This window comes from Lithobates pipiens, unplaced genomic scaffold (assembly GCF_037356315.1).
Source record: "Lithobates pipiens isolate NorthernLeopardFrog02 unplaced genomic scaffold, aLitPip1_a1.2 Scaffold_18, whole genome shotgun sequence".
Classification (NCBI taxonomy): Eukaryota; Metazoa; Chordata; class Amphibia; order Anura; family Ranidae; genus Lithobates; species Lithobates pipiens.
The window spans coordinates 352923397-352946777 of NW_027507758.1; the positions used below are offsets into that span (position 1 = coordinate 352923397).

The window sequence follows — 23381 nt, forward strand, 5'->3', positions numbered from 1 at the left end:
AAGCTATTGGGAAAGGCACCTAGTTTTGCAAACTGTTGCCTTCAATAAAACAGAAAGAAAGAAAATGTAGTACTGTTTTAAATATTTACATCGTGGCTTTTAAAAATTATATTACCCTAAAACCATCTTAATGACATGTTTACATTAGGGAAACTGACATTTATACTTTCTTTTCTCAGAAAAAAACTTTACTAGGAAATTACCACTATCTGATGCAGGACATAGCAATTTCCGTCACTGTTATGTTAACAAGTAAGTTTTTGTTTTTAACTGAACTTTAGTATTATGGAGTAAACATTTTAGAACTGTTTTTTAATGTTTAAAGAACCATTTTCATGGGACTATAAACTGGTCAGCCATAACATTAAAGTGTTACTAAACCCAGGACCCTGCATTTACTATATCTGGTTTCCCACCGTACACAGAACATGGAAATACAATCATTTTAGTAAATATAAACCGCTAAATACCTATTCTCATCAGCAATATATAACAGTCTTGTGACTTCTATCCCTGTGTGGCAAAGCTTGGAAAATAAGTTTTCATTCTGCTCTCACTGTCTTATAAAACTTTAGAGCTCCTAAATCTTTGTCTGGACAGTGCTGATTGGCCCTGTGCTAATCACAGGCACTCTCCTAAAAACTAAACTTATAATATGCGGAGAGAGGAGTTGGAGACACTGGAAGAAGGTGAAGACCAGAGAAGACAGGATCAAACAGAAGTTATAACAAGCATGCTTTACTGCAGTTATACAGGCTGAATTACTGTTGTGGGTTTAGTAACACTTTAAGATCACTAACAGGTAAAGTGAAGAACATTGGTCATCTCATCACAGTGGCTTATGAAAGGCAGTGAGGTATATTAGGCAGCAAATAAATATGTTGTCTAGGAAGTAGATTTTTTGAAAGCAGAACAAAATTGGCATTGTAGTTTGTTGTGTATGGGACTGCATAGCCCCAGGTCGATTTAGGTGTCCACGCTGACCGATGTCCACAGCCAAAAGCCCTTCCAATAGGCATGTAAGCACCAGAACTGGACCACAGAGAATTGAAAAAAGGTGGCCTGGTCTGGTGAATCACATTTTCTTCTTCATTATGTAGATGGCCAGATGCATATACGTGGCTTACCTTAGGAAGAGATGGCGCCAGGATGCAGTATGTGAAGAAGGCAAGCCGACAAAAGCAGTGTCATGGTTTGGGCAAGGTTCTGCCTAAGCATTTTTCTGACCAATACACCTCTTCATAGAAATGGCATTCCCTGATGGCAGTAGCCTCTTTTAGTGAGATAATGAGCCCAGCCACACTGCAAATATGTTTCCTGGATGGTTTGAGGAACACAGCAATAAATTCAAGATGTTGCCTTCAACTTTTCTAGCTCTCAATCCATTGAACATCTATGGGATATGTTGGAAAACTAGTTCAGTCCATGGAGGCCACACCTCACAACTTACAGGACATAAAACATCTTCTACTGACAGCTTGGTGTCAAATACCACAGTATAACTTCAGAAGTCTAGTGGCATCCCTGATGCATTGAGTCAGGGCTGTTTGGGTGGCCAAAGAGGACCTACTTTATATTAGGGGGGTCATCATAATTTTATGGTTAATGAGTGTAAATACTGTATGTATCTTGGACTGTAGTTGGAGTGCCTTCTCTTAAACAGGACATGCAACCAGACAGTTTAAGGAGATTTCCTTTACATTTTGGACAGATTGTACTCTCATGGCAAAGCACGGAAGAAAGTACCAGCAGCAAGGGTAGGGCCAGAATGCCCTCTTCTTGAACATGGTGTTACGAGTATGTGCATGGACTTTGAGCAGATTGTCCAGTATGGGTTGTGGTTCTGCAAAGTTCCCCTCTGCCTGTGCAGTTGGTGCAAAGGACCCATTTATTGAAATATGTATGTTCTAAAATTAAATGCACTGGGTAAAGTTTAGCTGGCATAATTATAATGTTGGGCTCATAAAAAGGTGGGTTACCTGTGGCAAGAGGCCACAGCAATGATTGCCTTTACATAGTTGAAGTGTACCTAAAAACAAAAAAAACAACATTTAGTGCATCCCTGGACTACATGTGCATTTGCCCATATTTTGTCCCTTTAAACCTGCCTCAAGTATAGAAAAATCCCTGTTAATGTGCCAAAAATATGGTGTGCTACTACCTTCCTCTTTGACATGACAACACAGTTCTAAATACCTAAGAACAAAGTATCAGTCCCACCTACATAATTTCGGATGGATTACAAAAAAACCACAGACATCTGCCCCCCCCCCCCCCCCAACTCCTCAACCCCTTTTTGTGCATAGGCAGAGAGCACGGAAAGTTATCAGTGCACAAGATTTCTGTCAAAATTAACAGGTATTTTTTGCACTTCAGTATGGTAAATTTTGGCAGACCAAATGCTGGAACAAAATAGAGTCAGGCTGTCATCATTGGCATTATGTATTAATTAATTAAAATTCAGGGCTTCTTGTAAATGGCTGAGCAGCACTCAGCACAGCTCAATTTGGTCCTGGCAGCAGAGAGTAATGCCCTGTACACACGGTCGGACTTTCCGACGGAAAATGTGCGATCGGATCTTGTTGTCAGAAAATCCGATCGTGTGTGGGCTCCATCGGACTTTTTTCCATCGGAATTTTCGACACACAAATTTTGAGAGCTGGATCTAACATTTTCTGACAACAAAATCCGATCGTTTAAATTCCGATCGTGTGTAGAAAATTCCGACAGACAAAGTGCCACGCATGCTTAGAATAAATTACGAGACGAAAGCTATTGGCTACTGGCCTCTTTATAGTTCTGACGTGCGTGTTGTACGTCACCTCGTTTTGAACGATCAGATTTTTCAACAACTTTGTGCCACCGTGTGTATGCAAGACAAGTTTGGGCCAAAAACCGTCGGAAAAAATCCGAAGGATTTTGTTGTCGAAAAGCATAATGCCCTCTACACACGGTCGGACTTTCTGATGGAAAATGTGCAATCAGATAATTTTGTCGGAAAATCCGATCGTCTGTGGGCTCCATCTGACTTTTTCTATCGGAATTTCCGACACACAAAGTTTGAGAGCTGGATCTAAAATTTTCTGACAACAAAATCCAATCGCGTAAATTCCGATCGTGTGTAGACAAGTCCGAAGCACAAAGTGCCACGCATGCTCAGAATAAATTACGAGACGGAAGCTATTGGCTACTGGCTATTGAACTTCCTCTTTATAGTCCTGTCATACATGTTGTACGTCACCGCTTTCTTGGAGATTGGAATTTCTGACAACTTTGTGTGACCGTGTGTATGCAACACAAGTTTGAGCCAACATCCATCAGAAAAAATCTGATGGATTTTGTTGTCAGAATGATTAATCGTGTGTACAGGGAATTAGTCTCTTTACCATTGCCATAACACAGCACTATATACTCTATGTAGCTGATGTTACACACAGTTTATACAGCGCTGATAGCAGCCGTATCAATTCGTTAAAGTGATACTAATGTGGCGGCCATAATCCTTTGCAGGGTGGCCTTGACTTATTGGGCTTACCGGTTACCTCCACTTGGCTTGTTCTTCCACGTCTTAAGCCACGTACACACGGACGGACTGTCTGTCCAACTTAGTCCGCCGAAACACATTTCAGCGGACAGTCCGTCCGTGTGTGGGCTTCAGCGGACTTTTTCAGCGTGCAGTCTGGCGGACTAAGTCTTTCGGAATTTCCGTAATATTGTCCGTCCAACTTTGGTTTCAGCGGACAGTCCACTCGTGAGTAGGCTAGTTGGACGGACTAAGTATGGCGCATGCTCAGAAAGGATTTACACGGCGAAAGGTTGCATTGCTGTGTATTGGACTTCCGATTTCTAGTCCCGTCGTACGTGCTGTACACGTCATCGCGCAAACTTTCAACGGACTGTTTGTTCATCGTGTGTGGTCAAGTCCGTTCATTCGAAAGTAGGACGGACTGTCTGTCGGATTGTCTGATGGACTTAGTTGGCCAGACAGTCCGCCCGTGTGTACGCGGCTTAAGGGTTCCCAGGGTTGATATCCAACAACTTGGATGCTGACACCAATAAAGTCCTTTTGAAAGGTTTTATTTTGCAGGGGAAACATCCAACAACACAGCCTCGTATGGGAACAGAGGGCAAGGGTGAAGAACTCAGGCACCTTGAACTGCAGACATAACAAAGTCTCTAGTACCACCCAGAGAGTAGCCACTCGCAGCTGAGATACTTCAAAGCTGAACAAATCTCTAGCCAGAGATTATGGCAGTCAGCACTTCGATTCTAAACTTGTAAAATCTCTGACCTTGAACAAGTTGTAACTGAAAGTGAACAGGAACCTTTTTCCTCAGTACCTGGAATGTTCTCTATCTCCTTGCTAGTACTGGAAAAAGCGTGGATTCATCAATTCATCAATGTCCTTCCCAACTCAGTAACCAGGCACTTCTTAGGATGCCAGCTTGTTGGCCCTCCTCCGAAGAGTCCTCCCCCGGTTACTTTTACGAGCTGTGGTGCCCCTCCAAGCCGAGAGCACACCCGGACACCTTAAATCCTCCCTCAGTTACTACGACCAGCTGGTTCCGAGACTCGGGAACAGACGGATCCCTACCCCAGACCAGGCGGATCTATTGGGGGTAACCAACAGAAGCATGTTGTGGGATGTTAAACACCCCATGACCGGGACCCCTCACGGGGCTACCCCAGTCCAGGAAATAAGAACAGACCACTCGGGCCTCACAAACTCCTACTAAACACGTGACTTCAACATCTTAAGTACCCCTCCCACTGATTGGCTCCGAGGAAGCTGATACCCAAAATGTCCAACCAGGCCTGGTTCTGGCTTGTCATGTGCACCTCACTGTACACATGACCAAGCAGAACTTCTAACATAGCCCCACCAACTGATGTCAAAGTTAACCTACATAACTCTCAGAACCCCACTACTGTTCTGAGGCAAATTTACACATGAATAGCACTGTCCAAAATGTCATCCGCTACAGTAAAGGAAAATACGGTGTGAAAAAAGTATTGCAGTGACCGTAATTTTATTCTCTAGGGTGTTAGAAAAAAAAACAATATATAAAGTTTGGGGGTTCTAAGTAATTTTCTAGCAAAAAAAAATGGTTTAAACATGTAAACACAGAGTCTGAAAAAGAGGCTCAGTCCTTAACCACTAGAGACCCGTGCTATAGCCGAATGATGGCTACAGCGCGGACCTCCTTTGCCGGGACTATTGATGTCGTCCCGTGCATGAGCAGCCTGCGTGCCCCCTGAGGGGCGCACGCGGCGCGCTCTGTGATCGGCGAGTCTATGAGACTCGCCTAATCACTGATCCGAGCAAGGGGGTCGATCCCGACCCCTTACCACGTGATCCGCTGTCAGCCAATGACAGCTGATCATGTGATACAATGGAGACGGTAATCGGCTATTATTCCTCCTCGCGCTGACAACGCGAGGAGAAAAAATAAGAGCCGATCACCGGCGGCCGTGATCGAGACATTAGTCCCGATCACGGCCAGCCCTGGCAGTGCCCACCTGCCCCCTGCCAGTGCAACCTCATTAAAAATTAAGTGCCCCCGTCAGTGCCACCCAGCAGTGCCCACAGTGCCACCCAGCAGTGCCCACAGTGCCACCCATCAGTGCCCACAATCTGCCTCAACAACGGTGCTGCACCCCAGTGCCACATATCCGTGCCCATCAGTGTCATCTACCAGTGCCCATCAGTGCCCAGCAGTGCCACCTATCAGAGCCACCTATCAGAGCCACCTATCAGTGCCCATCAGTCCCATCTATCAGTGGTACCTATCAGTGCCCCTTAGTGCCACCCATTTGTGCCACCCATCCGTGCCATCTTATCTGTGCCCATCTTTGCCCATCAGTGCCGCCTTATCTGTGCCCATCAGTACTGCCTTATCTGTGCCTATCGGTGCTACCTTATCTGTGCCTATTAGTGCCGCCTTAACTATGCCTATCAGTGCCCACCAGTGCAGCCTATCAGTGCCCACCAATGCAGCCTATCAGTGCCCACCAATGCAGCCTATCAGTGCCGCCTCATCAGCGCACATCAATTAAGGAGAAAAATTACCTGTTTGCAAAATTGTATAACAAACTATTAAACATGATTTTTTTTTTGCATCTTTTTTTGTTTGTTTAGCAAAAAATAAAACTTCCAGCTGTAATTAAATACCACCAAAAGAAAGCTCTATTTGTGGGAAAAAAATGATAACAATTTTATTTGGGTACAGTGTTGTATGCCCGCGCAATTGTCATTCAAAGTGCATCAGCGCTGAAAGCTGAAAATTGGTCTGGGCAGGAGGGGGGTTAAGTGCCCAGTAAGCAAGTGGTTAAAGTGGTTAAGGAAATAGTTAGTTTGAGCCACCTTGCTGAAAGTAAACATGGAGTTAGGCTTTAACAAAATAGAACAATATTTGGCAAAATAAATTGAACACTTAGTGGTTCATGAAGAATTGTTTTAATGTAAAATTATCAGCAGTTGGGCAGAGTTTTGTTGTGTCTTCCTCTAGATCAAAGCTGCAGCAGCAGTGAGAGGTTGGCTGTGAATGTGAAGCCTGAAAACGGGAGGCTTCAATAATGAAAAGCAAAAATGACTGAAGCACTAGTTACAATCAGACCTTCTCATAGGAGTGGAACATGTTTTGTTTCGGAGATTTGGCAGTTTGGCAGCAAATAGCTTTTTGCCTTCAGCTAACACAGTAGGATAAAAATTCATATTTTCAAAAAGTGGCAGCTACTTTTTTTTAATTAAATAGGTTTAGTTAAACGCGTGAAAACATAAGGAAATCATTCCAATAAATGCATTATATACCTACACAACATATAATCTTCATAGTTCAACTTTCAATTTTGGAAACCTTTTTTTTTTCTCTAATTGATGTTAGGTTATGATGCACAGGTGAGGGGAAGTTTTCTGGATAATTTATTAGTGTAAAACCAAGAAATATTTCAATTTAGGCACATGTGAGTTAGTCATGTTTCCATAGTTAGGTTCTGTTCCCACAAAAATGCTAAATGAATCAGAACAGGCTTACATAGACATACCAGGTGACAAATCCAAGTCTAGCTTGATCGTTATTTGTTGGCCTACAGCAGGGGTAGACAACCTCAGCACTCCAGCTGTGGTAAAACTACAAATTCCATTATGCCTCTGCCTCTAGGAGTCATGCCTGTAATTGTCTGTGTCTTGCAATGTATCATGGGACTTGTAGTTTCACCAAAGCTGGAGGGCCATGGTTGTCTACCCCTGGCCTACAAAATAAAGCCATAATACTTCTGTGGTTAACTGTACATCACTGTACTTCAATGCTTCAATGCTTCTTGTTTTGTTCCTTATGCATTCTCTTTTACATTCTGTAGATTTGTCCATAAACTTGCGTAGATTCAATTGGCCTTCAATTTAAAATTTGAAGTATTCTTAAATCTTTAATAAATGTTTTCTCAGGACAATGAAGCATTTAACCGTACAGCAAAATTGCTTCATCGTTGCAATCATCATTAAGTCCTCTGGGTCTTCATTTTCACTGAACGACTTAAGATTACATTTATACCATTTGTTTGCACTTCAGTCTACTAAAATGCCTGAACAGTATATACTGTATATATGTATAGATTATATTATATAATGTATACATTATGAAATTAGATTATACAGGGCTTCAGTGCTACTAGAAATCATAACCACTGGTTTGCAAATGCTTTAGCTATACTCTTTCGTGTGAAATGTATTACACACAATGAAAAAAAATCACATCAAATGCTTAACAATCACAAAAGTCATGATCACAAAACTTTCTAAATGTATTCGCAGATAAACCGTATATATATATATATATATATAATTTTCTAAAATGTTTTGGCTTGTTTTACAGTGAGTTTAACTGGTCCTGCTCCAAAGCTAGCTCCATACAGACCTGCAATGAGTCTGATGTCTCCTTCCTTGCTGCTGTCAGTGACCTTGCATACCATATTTACCATCGTTATACAGACAAGTGCATTCTTCCTGGTACAACAGCAACCGTGGTACAACGAGACTGATGTTTTCAGGTGTGATTACTTTCATTTATTTAAGTACAGTAGCTTGTATTGCTATACATATCCTTAAAGTAAACATGTTAGTACTCTATAGGTGCTGAAAAGGCTCCAGAACCCTTTTTGCAAGTATATATCTTACATATAAAAAGTTGTCTTCTTGCATTCTATTCATAAAGGTAAAAAAACCTTCACGGTGCAGCCCCCCCCCCATCCCCCAATACTTACCCAATTTCGATCCAGCGATGTGCACAAGATTCAAGGCTCTCTTGGGTCTCTCCCTCCTCTCTCCCTCCTCGTTGGCTGAGACACAGCAACGGGAGCCATTTTCTCCCACTGCTGTTAATCACAGCCACTGGAGGAGGGAGTGGGGGTGTGACTGAGCCACGGTCTCTGTGTGCTCCATTAACACACAAAGGAGGTGGCTTGGGAGCGAGCACGCACAAGTGCCCACAGAGCAAGCAGCTTGCTATGGGCACTCAGCGAGGGGAAGGGGCCAAAAACGCTTCCAGGGGGATCCATGAAGAGGAGGATCGAGTCTGCTATTTACAAAACCATTGTACAGAGCAAGTAAGTATGATGTGTTTATTATTTTAAAGAAAAAAAAAAGACCTTTAGAACCACTTTAAGCATTTGTAAACACTCTAATATTATTGATACAGTGTAGAATGGTTAAAATATCTCCTAGTTTGTTTTTACTGTCTGTGTCCCATTCAAAAGATTTCCCTTAATTCCAATGACAGTAACCACCAAGACAAGGAGAGTAAATTTCCCAAGCAGGGATACAGACAGCAATAAGAACAAGACAAGGCTTTCAACCATTCAATATTACATTCAAAACAAACAAGTTTTGGTTTTAGGCACACGTTAAGATTTATATCTTGTGGATGTGTGAATAACTGTTAGAAACTTGGGGACATTATATATATTATTGCAATTTGTCTAAAATTATAGTATGGTTATGTTATATAACTTTGTACTTTTATGTAACTTAGTGCTTTATAGAATTGTTTTTTTTCAGTGGTAGCACTGAATACCCCATTGTTTGCATTTTTCCTGAATCTTAGTGACAACTGGGATAATGCATAATAAATCAGATATATATATATATTTTTTTATCCTCTCTGTATTCAGTGCATGTGTTCATCACAATCAAAGTTATGTCAACCATACGATGATAGTGCATCATAATCTGTCTCAGAATTTCATGACTACCACACTGTGGCCTGTGTCTGGGATAAACCTTATTATCGTTGAGTTTGTATTCTCCAAAGGAAAACCTTTTAGAAAACCAATATACACTAACTGTAAGTGCCTACGATATCCTTCTTGTCACTTTATACAATATACTGTATATACAATGGATTGTAAATATATCAAAAGTCCAGATGTCCCTGTTTTAGGTTCCATTCCCATTTTAATATTTTCAAGTGCTATAAAAGCTATTTTTATGTAAACATTTTCAGATAAATTATTTTACATGCCGGTGTGACATATTCACCAATAGGGACACAATATATATTCAAAATGTTTTTTTATGCACTGCTTAATGGAGAAAATAGGTATTAATACATTTTATGAATAAATATGTAAAGATTCCTGGAGATTAGAAGATAAGGGTACCTAAAACATAGGAGATTTAGTTGATTTAGGATATTTAATTGGGAGAAATGTGTTTGTTTTGATTTTTAGTTAGTGTGCAGACAAGGTAATCCAGTGCCCCTGGCACTCTACCATTCCACATGCCCCCGTTGGGTGAAGAAGAGGACAGGGACAAAACCAGTGTGCACCAAAACGTTTGTGACATGTAATGAAATAGTACCAATATTTGTGTTGCACTGTAGTAAACTGAAAAGTATAAAACTGGTGCATAAATACAGGGCTAACTGTAGCAGAGGAAAACATGTCCCTGGGTCGGTGGTGTCCCTGAAAGAAGAAATGTCCCTTAATTAGTGGTGTCACTGAAAAGAAAAATGTCCCTGAATTAGTGGCGTCACTGGAAAGAAAAATGTCCCTGAATTTGTGGCATCACTGAAAAGAAAAATGTCCCTGAATTAGTGGTGTCACTGGAAAGAAAACATGTCCCTGAATTAGTGGTGTCACTGGAAAGAAAACATGCCCCTGAATTAGTGGTGTCACTGGAAAGAAAAATGTCCCTGAATTAGTGGTGTCACTGGAAAGAAAACATGTCCCTGAATTAGTGGTGTCACTGGAAAGAAAAATGTCCCTGAATTAGTGGTGTCACTGGAAAGAAAAATGTCCCTGAATTAGTGGTGTCACTGGAAAGAAAAAATGTTCCAGAATTAGTGGTGTCACTGGAAAGAAAACATGTCCCTGAATTAGTGGTGTCACTGGAAAGAAAAATGTCCCTGAATTAGTGGTGTCACTGGAAAGAAAAATGTCCCTTTGTGAGTGGTGTCACTGAAAATAAATTTGCAAAGGAATTTTCCCCTGCACTAGTGGTGTCACTGAAAAGGAAAAATGTCCCTGTATCATTGGGGACATTGCAAAGCTCTCTTCCACCCCCCTTGTATAGAGTCCTTCCACCCTCCCTTCTGCCAGTCCTCATGCAGGAGACGTGGCTGATAGGAGGCTGGGCAGTCAGGGAGCTTTTTGAGCTCCCAGCACCCCTCCCCTTCTATATACGGCTTCCGTGCCCTAGGGTACATGTCCCTCCTGCCCCCTTGTCCTGCCTCTGTTTGTAGTGTATAGAATTATACGACCATTATCATTCTCTGTCAGCTTTTCCCAACATAACAGATACTATACAGAAAAAAAGGTTTTGTTCTATAATGTTTAATGGATTTCTTTATTAATCCGGCTCTAATGAGTATTCTTAACAACTATTACTAAGTGGATTTAGGTGATCCCCATGGTCTCCTTTGGAATCAATAATCTGCCATTTGAAAACGGCATACAGTATGCTTAAGTGTAATCAATGCAGACAAATGTCATATTGGCTGTATTAAAAATATTACATAGGCTTGACTTGCCTATTGAAGAAAGTAAAATACAGACGTTGGTGGGCATCCTCTTATACAGTATGACCTGACCTCTGTCGCCCTGCAAATAAAATGCTTAATCTATTAACAGCTTTCTTCCCCTTCAAAAATGTTTTTACATATGTGTTATTGCCAAGAACAGGGACTGCAAAAAGTTATAGCAGCTGTCAGTTTCAACTTTATATAAAGTGATTATAGCAATTATTTAATTGTCCACAATATTATCCCTTAGCAATCTGCAGGGTTGTTTTCATATGTTGAATAATAGTCGCAGGAAAAATGTAAAAATTATATTACATATTTGTTTTTCCTAAAAGCAATGATTTGCATCCGAAATGTAATTTTAAATTTGATTGGATTCCTTAATAATATACTAAGGAGACCCTAGATGGCAGCATTGAGCAAATAACAATGCATTGTAAATGCTTTACGAGGTTTACAATATATCCTAAACTTTGTACACCGTGCATAAAGGACTGTATAGTTTAGACAGTAAACTCCAATAATAGATCTACAACTGCAATTATGTTTCTTTTCTTGCAGATTTATTTTGTATATTAATCTTAGCTCAACTGGGAGCCTTTCTTTTCATGTTGTTTGCTGATATTGAAACACTGTACTATCACATGGAGGTATGTATAAAATGAAAATCAATTAAATACCTATAATTAAAAAGCACATATGTTAAGATTGTGTTAAAATCAAATGATAACTTATGAACAGGCAAAGAAAAGATAGGATACAGATGTACAAGTAGTACAGAAAGCGTCACCATTTCTAGAACAGAACTTGTATTCAGTTTACCAATTTATAATACTACATATTTGCCATAATGGTAATTATTTTCATTGGTGAATCCCATGATGAATTGGGCATAACAATCACATAGTTAAAGGAGAAGTGTGAAAATGAAAAAGTGGTGGAATGCTGCAGCTGTCCCCCGCTGTCTCAAAGGTTGAGAACTGAGTGAACACATCACCGCTGATTGCTCAGTTCTCAGTCTGCCCGAAGATCTGTGATTGTCTTTCCATATCTGTTTCTCCACTGTTCACTGAAGTGTTGGGCTGGGGAGGGGATGGGAGCTGCTGGCCCAGGTTCTCAGCATCAGGCTGAGAGGCTGAGCCAGATGGCTGGGCATCTGGGTAGATCCTAACATTATTGTTGGGATCCTTCCAGAGCCTGGAGTGGCTCTGTGATGTCAGCTGACAGCAGGCTGAGACGCAGGAGAGCATAAGTAAGTGCACTCATTTGACCCAAAAGATAAGTATGGGCAAAAAAGCTTTGGCAATACATCTATTTTGTAAAGTAATTATAGTTATAGCAAATATCATATGTTATAGTTTAGAAAATTAAGCACCTTATAAGTTTTTGAATAAAGCTGTTGTGCCCTAAAGTGGTTGTACTTGCACATTTTTACCTACAGGTAAGCCTATAATAAGGCTTTCCTGTAGGTAAAATGAATATCTCCTAAACCTATATGAAACCTATTATGCTTGTACATGATTGGATGATAAAATCAGCAGAGCTTCCACTAATTTCAGATCTTCCTCTCAGATGTACAGTGACTGCACTTGCAGTGCACTTGGAGTGCAAAGTGGATTTGTCTTCAGTAAATCAACCCCACTAAGATCTTATATGTTCTGTGAGCTCCATGAATGCATTTTCTAAAAATGAAATATTGGCATCTACATATAAAAACTTTTATGGTCTAGTGTGCTGTATTTAAAGTGGTTGAAAACCTGAGAAATTAAATATGAATAAAGCATATCCCTCGATAGTGTGTACTTGTCTCAATCCAGAGTACTGAGTGTCATTTCTGTCTGTTAACCCATTCCTCTGCTATCTGCATGAGTTACTTCTGACAAGTTTTCCTCACACCAAGCGTAAAAAGGTTACAAAGGACGGAGCTCCAGCACAAAGCCTTGTGATTGACAGCCTCAGCTCTGTTTATGTGTGCTGTGTGAAGGGGCGTGTGTCCCTTCCCTCCAATTAGCTCTCAGAGCTCTCCTCACTGAGCTCTATAGTGTGTAATTTCCCTTCTCTGCCCCCTGTTTTCTGACAGCTCAGACAAGCTGTGAAGAAGAGAGGACCGCAGATAAACAAATATAATTCATGTAGGCGGATTTGTTTCACTTGGCTGCAAGGGTTTACAACCACTTTAAAGTAATTGTTGCATATATACAGTACATGTTCAATTACCTTGGTAACAGTTTTTATGTAATCTTTCAGCTCGTCTGTACACCATTTTATTGGAGAATTGAAATATTAAGCATGGTTATCGTGCTTTTTGTTGTATCCTGTGGTGTGGAGGTAGGTTGTTTTATATGACTTTTATGATTCCTGATTTACATTCATCAAAATAATATTTAATTCAAGTGAAAATTATTTTGGGTACATATTTTCAAATACGTGCCAAAGTTGTTTGTGATTATAATGCTTATAGCACATACATGCATTTTCATAGTTTTAAAGATTAATTGTAAAGTATTGTATGAACATTTAAAAATGTTGATAACCATGTGAAACATTAAAGCTGATCTTCACCCAAACATAAAAGTTCCACTGAATGTTCTACTCCTAATCTTCCTCCCACTCAGGATATAAAAACATCTAAATTTTTTAAATTTTTTTTGGCAAGTAGGTACTTTTTTTTTTGTGGTGGCTCCCATTTCCTTATTGATGCCTAGAAAAGAATGACATCACCTTCACTCTATCCTTCTCCCCACTCACATCCCTGCCCCATGGGATAATGTTACACATCCCAGGAAACTACAGTATCAGTTTGACAGCCTGCTGCTTATTATATAAAGAAACTGTTCCTTAACCGCTTGCCGACCGCCTCACACCGATATATGTTGGCAGAAGGGCTCGTACAGGCAGACTAACGTACCTCTACATTGCCCTTTAAGTGGCAGCGGGTCCCGCAGACTCGATCACCGCGGGGATACCCGCGATCTCCTCACAGGGAGGAAGAACGGGGAGATGCTAATGTAAACAAGCATCTCCCCGTTCTGCCTAGTGACAGCGTTACTGATCTCTGCTCCCTGTGATCGGGAGCAGAGATCAGTGATGTGTCACACATAGCCACGCCCCCCACAGTTAGAAACACTCCCCAGGGCACGCTTAACCCATACACTTCCCCCTAGTTTTTAACCCCTTCACTGCCAGTGTCATTTACACAGCAATCAGTGCATTTGTATAGCACTGATTGCTGTATAAATGACAATGGTCCCAAAAATGTGTCAAAAATGTCCGATGTGTCCACCATAATGTCGCAGTCATGATAAAAATCGCTGATCACCGCCATTACTAGTAAAGAAAAAAAAAATAAAACTAATAAAAATGCCATAAAACTATCCTCTATGTGGTAAACGATATAACTTTTGCGCAAACCAATCAATAAACGCTTATTGTGATTTTAGTTTACCTAAAGTATGTAGTTATATGTATTGGCCTAAACTGAGGAAAAAAAAAATCTTACATATATTGTTGGGGGGTATTTATTATAGCAAATGTAATGTAAATGTAAAAAATAATGCGTTTTTTTCAAAATTGTCGCTCTTTTTTTGTTTATAGCGCGAAAAATAAAAACCGCAGGGGTGATCTAATACCACCAATAGAAAGCTCTATTTGTGGGGAAAAAAGGACATCAATTTTGTTTGGGAGCCACGTTGCACAACCGCGCAATTGTCAGTTAAAGCGACGCAGTGCCGAATCGCAAAAAGTGCTCTGGTCAGGAAGGGGGTAAATTCTTCCGGGGCTGAGGTGGTTAATGTGCGTAGAGAGTCCACCACCATAAAGTAAATGTTCTGTGTGCCAGTAGATATTGTTCCCAATAGTACCACTGAAATCACTAGCCTCTGTGTACAAAATGCACACACACTAGCAGTTCAGTGACCCCTAACTTAATAAAGGTCAGCTAGCACTTTAGAATATAATCTCCAGATCGATCACTCCATAAAACCCCAGATCTCCAAACGTAACCTAAATCGTCCATATTCCTTCCAGGGACACCACAGCAATAAGCCAGAGAAGTATTATTGTGTAGTATTTATTAATCCAAATGTATAAAGCATAACAAGGTATACCACTCATTTGTTTAGGTGCCTAGACTCTGCACCAATGTAAACCGCTTACGTGTATGAATCAGCACCGCCGCACTGCTTGGTTCCCGGCATGCGTTGCAACCATCAGATGTTTGAACCAGGATGTGACATCACACCACTTCTGGTTCCCGTGTGACACATCCTGGCTCAAACTTCTCATATAATGCTACTTGCAGTGGCGGAATTACCAACAGTTGCACTTGCAATGGGGCCTGGCATTCCGCTACTGTTGGCGGGGCCCAGCTGGGTTGCTATTCACACACGGCTCTGAGTGGAGATCGTGTCTGTCATGGAACAGTAGCACAGAGATACTGGCATTAACGTTCTATTTGCCCGTCCGTCCTCTCTCACAGGGGATGAGAGAGGACACACAGCTGATCTCTCTGCTCCCCTTTCTCCCCCCTCCTCTCTCCTGTGTGCTCCGCAGGCAGTCAAGTATGAAGCTAAAGAGCTCACATGAGGAGAGGGGAGGGGGAGAAGGGGGAGCAGATCAGCTGTGTACAGATCATCCCCTGTGAGAGAGGACAGACGGGCAAATAGAACGTTAATGCCGGTGTCTCTGTGCTACTGTTCCATGACAGACACGAACTCCGCTCAGAGCCGTGCTGTCCTGAGAAGGCAGACGGCACTGATGGACATTAATAGCATTCACTGATGTGCACTGATAGAAGGCACTGATGGTCACTGATAGAAGGCACTGATGGGCACTGATATGAGGCACTAATGCTTACTGATAGAAAGCACCGACTGATGTAGACTGATAGAAGGCACTAATGGACACTGATAGAAGGCACTAATGGGCACTGATAGAAGGCATTTATGGACACTGATAGGAGGCACTAATGGACACTGATAGGAGGCACTAATGGGCACTGATAGGAAGCACTGATGGGAGGCACTGATGGACACTGATAAAAGGCACTAATGGGCACTGATAGGAGGCACTAATGGGCACTGATGGGAGGAACCAATGGGCACTGATATGAGGAATTTATGGGCACTGACAGGAGGTACTGATGGGCACTGATGGACGGCACTGATGGGCACTTATAGAAGGCTCTTAAAGAAGGCACTGATGGTCACTGATAGGAGGCACTGGGGACACTGATAGGAGGCACTAAGGTGCACTGATAGAAGGCACTCATGTGCACTGATAGAAGGCACTGATGGGCACTGATATAAGGCACTAATCTGCACTGATAGGAGGCATTTATGGGCACTGATAGGAGGCACTGATGAGCACTGATGGGAGGCACTGATGAGCACTGATGGGAGGCACTGATGGGCACTGATAGAAGGCACTAGTGGACACTGATAGAAGGCACTAGTGGACACTGATAGAAGGCATTAATGGGCACTGATAGAAGGCACTAATGGGCACTGATAGGATGCACTAATGTTCACTGATAGAAGGCGCTGATAGACACTGATAGAAGGCACTGATGGACACTGACAGAAGGCACTAATGGGCAATGATAGGAGGCACTAATGGGCACTGATAGGAGGCAATGATGGGCACTGATAGGAGGCAATGATGGGCACTGATAGGAGGCACCGATGAGCACTGATAGGCCACATTGATGAGCACTGATAGGAGGCACTAATGTGCACTGGTAGGCTGCACTGATAGGTGGCATTGATGGGCACTGATAGGTGGTACTGATGGGCACTGCGGAACACTGATAGGTAGAACTTAGGCAGTATTGATGGGCAGAATTGAAGAGTAGTGATAGGTGCCACTGATGGATGCTGTTGGGCGGCATTAATGAGCACTGATAGGTAACACTTGTAGATGGAAGTGATGGGCACTGAGAGGCAGCATTGATGAGCACTGATAGGCAGCATTGATGTGCACTGATAGGTGGCATTGATGAGCACTGATAGGTGGCACTGATGATTGGGGCACTGGTTATCAGTGTAAACAATTTACTGACATTCCTGACAGTTAATGGCAGTCCTTTCCTAACACAGACACAGTGTGGGAGGAAAGGGCTGCGGATAACCGGCAAGTCTGTTTACATGTGATCAGCTGATCACACGGTAAAGGCCCGCTGTGATTTAGTTGGATGCATGTCCCAGGAGTCATGCGGGAAGCACGGTTTTGGGAGGATGTCCATGGACACTCTCCCAAAATTGGAAGCCTGGGGCTCGGATGGAAGGGGGGCCCATCATGGTTTCTTGCATCGGGGCCCTGAAGGTTCTAGTTACGCCTCTGGCTACGTGTGCTCTCTACATAAAAAATCCCTTGTATTATGCATCTAAATATAATCCACAAATGAACTGCCAATACCCTGAATCTCACATGCTTTCTTCATCCTGTGCCTTTATAATACCTCTTCTCTGTGTAATAAACTCAGGAGATTCCCTCTGACCTCCTATCAAGATAAGCATGTCAAAAAGACAGCAAAACACCCTCCTTGGTTCACCTCAGATAACCCCCATTTAAATGGAATGCAGAAAGGAGAATCTCCACTGCATACAACCATGTACTAAAAATGATAGTTAAAGTGGACCTTCAGTCATGTTTTCATCTTTCAATCTATTAAATCTTCTGCCCTTGTTGTTTTAACTTTGGACAGTAAAACATTTTTTTTTTCTGCCAGTAAATACCTTATACAGCCCACTTCCTGTTACTTGTCTAGTAAAAAGCCTAGGCTTATGACATCATGCACATCTCTCTCTCTCCTGCCAGGAAGGGAGGGGGGTGAGTCATAAGAGGGTCAATGAGAGCTGTAGGGCTGCAGAGCCAGAGGTGTGTCTCTGTGTGTCTGTGTAAATCCAGGAAGTGAACAGGCCTGCACCACTCTGAGCCATGGGACGGGTCGGCTTCTGGTGAGGACATGGTGGGCACCCTGGACAGGTTTGTGTCCTTTTTTTTTTTTTGTCAGAGCTCCGCTTTAAGTAAGGAGTTTCTTTCAATTTCTTTCATTTCTGTATAGGTTTTTTTCCAAATATGCGCTCTTATCTTTTTTCCTCAAACCTCTGTAACCAGTTGCCGACCGCCGCACGACGATGTACGTTGAAAGAATGGCACGGGCAGGCATATGGGCGTACATGTACGTCCCTGCTTTCCCGCGGGTGGGGGCCCGATCGGGCCCCCCCCGGTGCCAGCGGCGGTCAGAATCCGTTCAGGAGCGATCCGGGATGAGGGGGCGGCCATTCGTTCATGGCCACCCCCTCGCGATCGCTCCTGACGAATGGAAGTGCAGCGTGACATCACTTCCTCTCCTGTAATGTAAACACAGGCAGAGGAAGTGATGTAATCTCTCCTCCGTGTCGGTATTTTTCATTCCGGCACCGAGAGAGGATCGGTGAGTTTCACAAACACTACACTACACAGTAGAACATGCCAGGCACACTCTCACCCCCCCATCACCCCCCAATCACCCCTGCACCCCCAGTCACAGTGACACCAAATGCTTTTTTTTTTTTTTTTCATTGGTGTCATTTGTGACTGTAATAACTGTTAGGGCAGTTAGAGTTAGCCCCCTTTAGTTCTAATGTACCCCCCTAACCCCCCCAATAAAGGTTTAACCCCGTGATCACCCCCCGTCGCCAGTGTCACTAAGGCTGGGTTCACATTGCAGCGGTTTATGAGAACGGATGTGATTCGCACCGCACTGCAGTGCAAATCACATCCGATCTCTGTGCGATTCGAGTTCAGCCATACAGATAGTATGGCTGAATTCGCATCGCACCCGCCGCAAACTCGCACGGGACCCTTTTTTTGGTCCGCAGCAGAATCGGATCGCATGGGTGTTCACACCATGCGATCCGATTCCTGTCCGAGTTTGCAGATCGCACTGCGATATGCGAACTGATCTGGGGGTGTCATTAACATTTCACTGACACTCCCAGCAGTTCGCATAGGGCAGTGTGAACTGCCGCCGGGAGGCATGCGATGCGGGAACCCGCCGCGGATTTGTGGCGTTCCCGCATCGCTCCAGTGTGAACCCAGCCTAATAAGCGATCGTTTTTTCTGATTGCTGTATTAGTGTCACAGGTGACGCTAGTTAGGCAGGTAGGTATTTAGGTTCGCCGCAGCTTTTTATAGCGCCAGGGACCCCCATATACTACCGCATAAAGCCCCCTGATTGCCCCCTAGTTAACCCTTTCACCAGTGATCACCATATAACTGTTACAGGTGACGCTGGTTGGTTAGTTATTTTTTATAGTTTCAGGGCACCCGCCATTTATTACCTAATAAAGGTTTAACCCCCTGATCACCCGGCGGGTGATACAAGTTTGAGGGTCAGATAAGGTCTGCGTCGCCCCAGGCAGCGTCAGGTTAGTGCCAGTACCGCTAACACCCACGCACAAAGCATACACCTCCCTTAGTAATATAGTATCTGATCAGATCTATATTAGCGTCGCCAGCAGTTTAGGTTTCCCAAAACGCATTGTTAGCGGGATCAGCCCAGATACCTGCTAGCACCTGCGTTTAGCCCCTCCGCCAATACCAGCCCAGCCCACCCAAGTGCAGTATCGATCGATCACTGTCACTTACAAAACACAACACACATAACTGCAGCGTTCGCAGAGTCAGGCCTGATCCCTGCGATCGCTAACAGTTTTTTTGTAGCGTTTTGATACAGTCGCTGACAGCCTAGGTGCTTTTTTACCTGTGAGTCTCACTAGTGTACCCCTAAATTTAGGGGTGTCTACTTTCCAAAATGGGGTCATTTGGGGGGGGGGGGGTTGTGCCATCTTGGCATTTTACGGCCTTCAAAACTGCGATAGGTAGTGAGGAGTAAAATCAAAAATTTACACCCTTAGAAATCCTGAAGGCAGTGCTTGGTTTTCGGGGCCCCGTACGCGGCTAGGCTCCCAAAAAATCACACACATGTGGTATCCCCGTTTGTAATTTTCCCGCGACTTGTGGCAAAATATAAAATATTCCATGGACTTAACATGCCTCTCAGCAAATAGCTTGGGGTGTCTACTTTCTAAAATGGGGTCATTTGTGGGTGTTTTGTGCCATCTTGGCATTTTATGGCCTTCAAAACTGTGATAGGTAGTGAGGAGTGAAGTCCAAAATGTACGCCCTTAGAAAGCCTGAAGGCGGTGCTTGGTTTTCGGGGCCCCGTACGCGGTTAGGCTCCCAAAAAATCCCACATATGTGGTATCCCCGTACTCAGGAGAAGCAGCAGAATTTATTTTAGGGTGTCATTTCACATATGCCCATAGCAGGTGTGAGCAATATATCATTTAGTGACAACTTTGTGAAAAAAAAAATATAAAAGTTTGTAATTTTCCCGCAACTTGTGGCAAACTATAAAATATTCCATGGACTTAACATGCCTCTCAGCAAATAGCTTGGGGTGTCTACTTTCTAAAATGGGGTCATTTGTGGGTGTTTTGTGCCATCTTGGCATTTTATGGCCTTCAAAACTGTGATAGGTAGTGAGGAGTGAAATTACAAATGTATGCCCTTAGAAATCCTGAAGGCGGTGCTTGGTTTTCGGGGCCCCGTACACGGATAGACTTCCAAAAAGTCGACCACATGTGGTATCCCCGTACTCAGGAGAAGCAGCAGAATGTATTTTGGGGTACAATTCCACATATAACCATGGCATGTGTGAGCAATATATAATTTAGTGACAACTTTGTGTAAAAAAAAAAATAAAATTTTTTTTGTCATTATTCAATCGCTTGAGGCAAAAAAATAAAATATTTAATGGGCTCAATATGCCTCTTATCAATTTTCTTAGGGTGTCTACTTTCCAAAATGGGGTCATTTGGGGGGGGGGGGTTTGTACTGCCCTGCCATTTTAGCACCTCAAGAAATGAGATAGGCAGTCATAAACTAAAAGCTGCGTAAATTCCAGAAAACGTACCTTAGTTTGTAGATGTGACAACTTTTGCGCAAACCAATAAATATACAGTTATTGACTTTTTTTTTACCAAAGACATGTGGCTGAATACATTTTGGCCTAAATGTATGACTAAAATTGAGTTTATTGGATTTTTCTAATAACAAAAATTAGAAAATATAATTTTTTTTCTAAATTTGCGGTCTTTTTACGTTTATATCGCAAAAAATAAAAATTGCAGAGTCAGTCAAATACCTTTAAAAGAAAGCTCTATTTGTGGGAAAAAAAGGACGCAAATTTTGTTTGGGTACAACATTGCATGACCACGCAATTACCAGTTAAAGCAGCGCAGTGCCAAATTGTAAAAAGACCTCTGGTCATTGACCAGCAAAATGTTCCGGTCTGAAAGTGGTTAAGTAGGGTTTTACTCAAAATCCTGGATACGTTCACAATTTCTCCTGACCTTTGGAAATACTTGATATTGGCTTAGGGTGGTGGCAAATAAATGTCAATATATAGCTATTTAGGTCCATTTCTTTGAAAAAAGTTTTCACATGTATAATTTCAAATCCCTTAGGCGCCTTTCGCATGGGCTGCCAGTTTTTGGTGGACCTGATCAGACTCTCCAGTTTATTCTATGGATCAGCAAATGTCAGCTGACACCTGCTGCCATCTGATCTGATCCTGTCCACCAAAAAGTAGACGGATGGTGGTCCTATTCTCCATGCGTCTGGTGGATCAGATGGCATTGGATGAAAACGGTCGATATCTTTCCATCCAATTGTCCCAAAGAGAAGAGTGCAGGGATGTACAGTCAGGGAAGGCAGGTGAGGAGGGGCCTCACCTGCCATGAACAATAAAAAATATATATATTTTTTTATGTATATCTTTGGAACCATAGGTTCGTAGGAGCCGAGCTATGATCCCCGAAGCTCAAACATGTGTCTGCTGATGTTTGTGGCTCCATAGAATAAACTGGAGGGGCTGATCAGGTCTGCCTGAAAAACGGACAGGTGGATCTGATCTGACAGCCCATGCAAAAGGAGCCTAAGGGATTAGAAATTATACATATGAAAACTTTTTTCAAAGAAACTGACCTAGATAGCTATATAATGGCATTTATTTGCCACCACCCTAAGGTCTGTGACCCCAGGTTACCAAGCTATGACCCTCGAAACTCGATTTCTTTTTTTTAATGTTCATGGCAGGTGAGGCTATGTGCAAATATCTTCAATAGCTGCTGTACACTAATTAGTGATTCCACCACACTAAATGAATACAAACAATATTTTTTGAGGAAATAATTCAATAGTGTTGCACTATATTTAACACTGTACAAGGAGTTTACTTGCACTGTTGTGAATACATAATTTTATTCATAAGGGATCAAATCCTTGCTACCTTGTAAAAGGAGGTGGATGTTACAACCATCTGTTGCTGATAGTGATATCCATATTCTCCCATTCTCAAGAATAATGAATTAATTCCACTAACAATTGGTTAATTAATCCGACATGCCAAAAATCATGCATTCTCAGATTCAACTACGAGACAGAAGCTATTGGCTACTGGCTATTGAACTTTCTTTTTCTAGTCCCATCATACGTGTTGTACGTCACCACGTTATAAACAACCGGAATTTGGTGTGACCGTGTGGTGTAGGCAAGACAGCTTGAGCCGAATTCCGTCGGAAAACCATCAGATTTTTTTCCGATGAGAATTCCGATTGTGTGTACGCGGCAATAGATTGTTGAAAGCCTAGAAGCACTGGGAATTATAATTTTACCTTCTTTTTATCTTATATTCCCTCATTTTATTTATTTTTTGATCAATTCCTTAAGTTTCTTTGAATATTTCACAATGAAATCTACCCTCAAAACCTGCATTGTTGTTCATAGTCAACTTTGTCCAGTGAAACTATATTTTGACAGCACCACATAGCAGCATACAGTCATAATAAATAGAGTTGCACAAACAGTTACAGCCACGCAAAATTTCAGCTCAAACATCACCAAATTTGCAGGGTGTTCGCTGTTTGGCGGGTGTTCACACCCGCTGAACAGCATTCTAAACCCTGATTGGGCAAAGCTTTGCCTGATCAGGGCACAGTGAATAGCTGGATGTTAAGAAGCTAGGCCGGGAAGCCAGTGGCAGCATCCTTAATCCTTTAAAGCCGGTGCCTTCCGGCCCTTTAAGAGCTTTAGAATGCCAGAAGGTGGGGCTTATAGTCATGTGGCCACCTTGATTGGCTGTCACGGCAGTCACATGATTGGAAAGCTCCCATTCACAAGCAGCGAATGAGATCTTTATTTAGCTGGCAGTAACTGTGCTCTCTCTCAGCATAGCTCTATCGGTACTATTGCAAGGAAATACAGTATGTAGCTGCTCTGCGCCAAGGCCCAGCCGCTGAGAGGCCACATATTTGCATG

At 42.4% G+C, this 23381-nt stretch overlaps 1 protein-coding gene across 1 annotated transcript in view; it reads left to right on the top strand.

The window, feature by feature from the left end:
• LOC143988159 (putative cation-transporting ATPase 13A5) overlaps positions 1-23381 on the top strand; it is a 171535-nt gene that overhangs the window by 142407 nt on the left and 5747 nt on the right. The window contains exons 25-29 of the mRNA XM_077487486.1: positions 180-252; positions 7872-8046; positions 9166-9338; positions 11577-11665; positions 13263-13343. Of these exons, the coding sequence (XP_077343612.1) occupies positions 180-252; positions 7872-8046; positions 9166-9338; positions 11577-11665; positions 13263-13343 (591 nt within the window). The remainder of the gene's footprint in view (positions 1-179; positions 253-7871; positions 8047-9165; positions 9339-11576; positions 11666-13262; positions 13344-23381) is intronic.